Genomic DNA, 4,544 nt, shown 5'->3' on the forward strand with positions numbered 1-4,544 from the left:
TGCTCTCCTTCCTCTTGTGGTTCATCTCTCCTTCGCCTCTTTTGTGGTCTTCGACTTTGTTGGGTCACTGTGACATTCGTCATCCTTTCGATGGTCATAGACATGCCTGGATTCAGCCATATTGAGTTTGCATCCTCTAGTGGCACTCTAGCTTTCATGCATAACCGCATAATGGTGCTTGGGTAATGGAGCCAAGCTTCAGCAGAATTTTTCTCTGAGATCTTTTGAATGTCATTTGCAATGATCTCGTGAACCTTTATCTCTCCTCCCACCATTATAGAGTGTAGCATGATAGCCCTTTTCTTGTTAACTTCCGAAGTGTTCACTGTGCCCAGAATTGATCTCTTTATAAGCTGATACCAACCTTTTGCTTCAGGGATGAGATCTTCCTTTCTCAAGTACTTGTGCCTTCTATGATTGTCCCTCTCCCATTTAGCATTAACCACACAGATATCAATAGAGATTTCATCATAATCTGAGTTCCCATTTACTCTTTCTTGGTAACTAGGCTCATCAAAATATGCTGGCCTCAGTCCTAAGACCTTCATAATGGTCTTCGGACTAAAGTCTACTTCCGTACCCCTTACATAACTCTTGTAAGTTGGGGCACTGGTTGTATTTAGCCTTGCAGTGTTAGCATAGAACTCCCTTATGATGTTTGCATTAATCCTGGTGATTGGTAAGGTAAGCGCTTCCCGTTTCCTCTTCCTGATCTTGGCTCTTATTTCTGGGCATTCGTCATCAGGTAGCTGAAAAGGGATCTTTGGATATATTTCTTTTCCTGTCATCCATTCAAGTTGTATTTGGTGAAACCATGATCTGAACTTCCATTGGTCATAGTCCTTTTTACCTTCCTCAGTAATAGGTTCCTTTGCTCTCCTTCTTTTGAAACTTGAAGAAGATGCCATACTTTCCTTGATGGTTACTCGAGTAGGGGCTGAAGGTTTATGAAGAGGGATGGCTAGTGTGATGCACTCTCGATGGAAAGGTGGTTTGAAGGCAAGGTAATGTTATGGAAGCAAGTGAACAAGGATGATTTGTTGTACAAAGAACACGGTTGTTGGGTCTTTTGCTTTAGAGAACACAAGAGCTGAATTTTTAGAGTACAAGAAGTATGAAAACTTTAGTTCAGAGGCATGGTTCAAATGAACCCACTTATAGCAAACCTTAATGAAGAATGGATGGTTATGATTTTTTGGGAAAAGTTATGAATGAAGGGTATGCATGCAAAGTTGAATGAAGACAAAAATTCCCTCTCCATTGGGCTAGTTTTTCGGTCTTCTAAGTACATCTTCCCAAGATGTGCAGATTTTGATTCCCAAGAAGCACTCTTCCAAGCTATGTGACCTACTTTTTGTCCTCATGCTATCTTTACCATTCATTGCCTTGTCCCTTTCATTAAATTATTCTTCTGCATACCTATCCATCATAACAAAGCAAAGGAAGTGAATACAAACAAGTGGGGGCAAGCACATGACAATTAATACTCAAAGCTAAAAAATTTTGACTAGCATTCCTTATGATTGTTCAACCAACCGTGACTCCCTTTTTTTTCTTATATAGTCTTGGAAGACACCAAACTTAGTGTTTGGCTATATGGTTCAAAGGATTACTTCCTCCAAGTAATGTCATTGAGATCTCAACTGGATTATTGTCACCCTTGGTTAAACTATCATGAGAAACACTTTATTTTTCTATTTTTAAACACGAACTAAAAATTAAAAACATGGTTGCACTTTCATGAATCTCAAGACTCAAAAGAAATTTGACTCTCATGACTTGTTCTTACAATATAATCACAACACCAAACTTAATGTTTGGCTACATACTCCAAGAAAACTCTCAGACATATGTCAAAATGGCAATATGATCATCATTTTTGAAAAGCATCTTAGTGTGCCTGTAGGCACACCAAACTTAGAATTGGATCATATGCTTCAAAATGTCATGGATAGTTGTCAAATTTGTCTATCAAAGCTTGAATTTCCATTAGAGCAACAATTATTGTTAACACTGAAGCATTAAAAACAAGGAAACTAAATCATGGGCTGCTTCCCATGGAGCGCTTCTTTAGCATCATTAGCTTAACAGTTGGTTTGTAGTTAGGGAGGGTTGTAATGCTTCAATTCTTCTCCCCTCACTCTGAGTCTGTCACCATTTGATTCTTTAAGAATTTCTACATGCTCCAATGAGAGGATCCGGTTGATTGCATAGACTTGAGGCAGTTGAGACGGTATCACAGGAAGATGAGGGGGTATAAGTGGATGGTGAGCTGATATCACCTTGTCACCTAGCGAGAAATCTCAGTGAGAATTTTCTTATTCCTCCATCTTATTGGTACTTTCTTCCCCATTTTCTCTCTTTTTTAAGTAGTTCTTCGGAAGTTCTTGTGTTGGAGTGATCTTTGTTGATAGATTCCCTTGGTTCCGGTTGTTTCAGCTCCTCCTCTACTATCTTTGGTTGCTTCATCTCTTGAGCTTCTTATTTATCCATCAAAGAAAACTCTAGAGGCTTGGCTGATGGTTCACTACTGTTCTCCTTCATAGAGCTCTCACTATACTCTTCCTTTAATTCCTTACTCTCTTGCTCAGACTCATACGTGGGCTTGAAGGCATGGAAAGTGAGTTGCTCATCATGTATTCTCAGTATCAACTCTCCTTGTTCTACATCAATGAGTGCTCTACTAGTAGCCAAAAATGGTCTCCCTAAGATGATTGGGTGAAGATGGCTCTCTTCCATTTCAAGAACGACAAAGTTAGTGGGGTGAAAGTAGTTTTCCACTTTGACCAGTACATTTTCGACTACGCCTTCAGCTTGCATCTGAGTCTTGTCGGCGAATTGGATGATTACATCTGTGGACTTAAGCTCATTGATATTTAATCTCTTCATGAAAGACAGAGGTATCACATTTATGCTGGCTCCCAGGTCACAGAATCCTCTATCAATCATGGTGTCTCCTATAGCATAGGGAATGTGAAAGCTTCCCAAATCCCCTTTCTTTATGGGTAATGCCTTCTGAATGAGAGCACTGCATTCCTTGTTCATCAACACTATTTGGCCACCCTTCAGGTTGCTCTTCCTAGCTAGTAACTCCTTCATCCACTTGATACAAGTAGGCATCTGTTTGAGGGTTTCGAGGTAGGGAATGTTGACATGAAGATTCTTAAATACATCCAAGAATCTGGTATATGTTCTCCCCTTCTCACTGCCCTTGAGTATTTGTGGGAATGGTACTTGTGACACATATGGTTGCAGGGTTTCTTTCTCTTTTGATTCTCTCCCTTGGGAAGGATCAGTCCTTTGTTCAATCTCTTCTTTCTTCTCCTCTGAAACTCTTTGATTATGTTCTGTAGGATTTCTAATCTCTTCTTTCCAAACCTCCTCACTTGTGAGGATTATTGCTTTACATTATTCCCATCACTCATTTTGTGTTCCTCCTCTTGGATTCTTCTCAGTGTCACTTGGGAAGCTATCAGTGGACTTGGGAATTTGTTGGGATAGGTATCCCACTTGTGACCCACTTGTGTTCCTCCTCTTGGATTCTCCTCGACTTTTCATACTCGTCCTCACTTTTTCATTGAATGTTTTGTTATCTTCAGACTCCCTACAAAGGTTTTCAAGCATAGCTTCGATCTTGGAGAATCTGTCGTCATCAGATGGTGAGTTGGAAGTGGGGTGTTGAGGCTGATTATTTTGGTTTTAATAGGGTGGCTGTGAATAAGTATTTTGTGTGGTCTGATATGGTCTTTGGTTAGAGTGTTGGTGAGTGGAGTTGTTATAATAGTTTGGATTGTGAGGTTTGTGGTTTTGGTTTTGGTTTTGTTGGATTCCCCACCCAAAGTTTAGGTGGTTCTTCCAACTAGGGTTGTAAGTCTTGGAGTAAGGGTCATGCTCTCGTCTTGCAGAATTTCCAATGTAGTTGACTTCTTCTTCCTCTGTGTTTGGCTCTTCTGGTAGTGATGGTTGGGTGTAGATTGCTGCTACTTGGCTTGCCTCCATCTATTTTGTGAGATCTGCCAATTGCTTAGCAATCATCTTGTTCTGAGCCAAAATTACGTCCATGTTGTTCAGCTCCATGACTCCTCTATTGTTGCTTCTTTCAGAGGCATAAAAGTACTCATTGTCAGCCACTGTTTCAATGATATCAATGGCTTCTTCAATGGTCTTCTTCTTGTTCAGGGAGCCCCCAGATGAGTGATCCACAGCCTTCTTTGATTAATAGGACAGTCCTTCATAAAAGATATGCAATTGCACCCACTCATTAAACATCTCAGGGGGGCATTTCCCTGTCAGATATTTGAATCTCTCCTAGGCTTCATACAAGATTTCACCATCCTGCTGTCTGAATGTTTGAACCTCTGCTCTCAACCTATTGACTCTTTGTGGAGGATAGAACCTTGCCAAGAATTTGTTAACTACATCTTCCCAAGTTGTGAGGCTCTCCTTTGAAAATGATTCTAGCCACTTGGATGCTTTATCCCTTAGAGAGAAAGGGAATAAAAGCAGCCTGTAGGCATCAGGATGAACTCCATTTGATTTCACTG

At 40.4% G+C, this 4,544-nt stretch overlaps 1 protein-coding gene across 1 annotated transcript; it reads right to left on the reverse strand.

Moving 5' to 3' along the window:
* Positions 2,482–3,120, reverse strand: LOC107640746. Its single transcript, XM_016344246.1, has one exon. It carries the CDS (start codon positions 3,118–3,120, stop codon positions 2,482–2,484), a length of 639 nt encoding a protein of 212 aa, XP_016199732.1.

The sequence above is a fragment of the Arachis ipaensis genome, chromosome B05 (assembly GCF_000816755.2).
Source record: "Arachis ipaensis cultivar K30076 chromosome B05, Araip1.1, whole genome shotgun sequence".
Classification (NCBI taxonomy): Eukaryota; Viridiplantae; Streptophyta; class Magnoliopsida; order Fabales; family Fabaceae; genus Arachis; species Arachis ipaensis.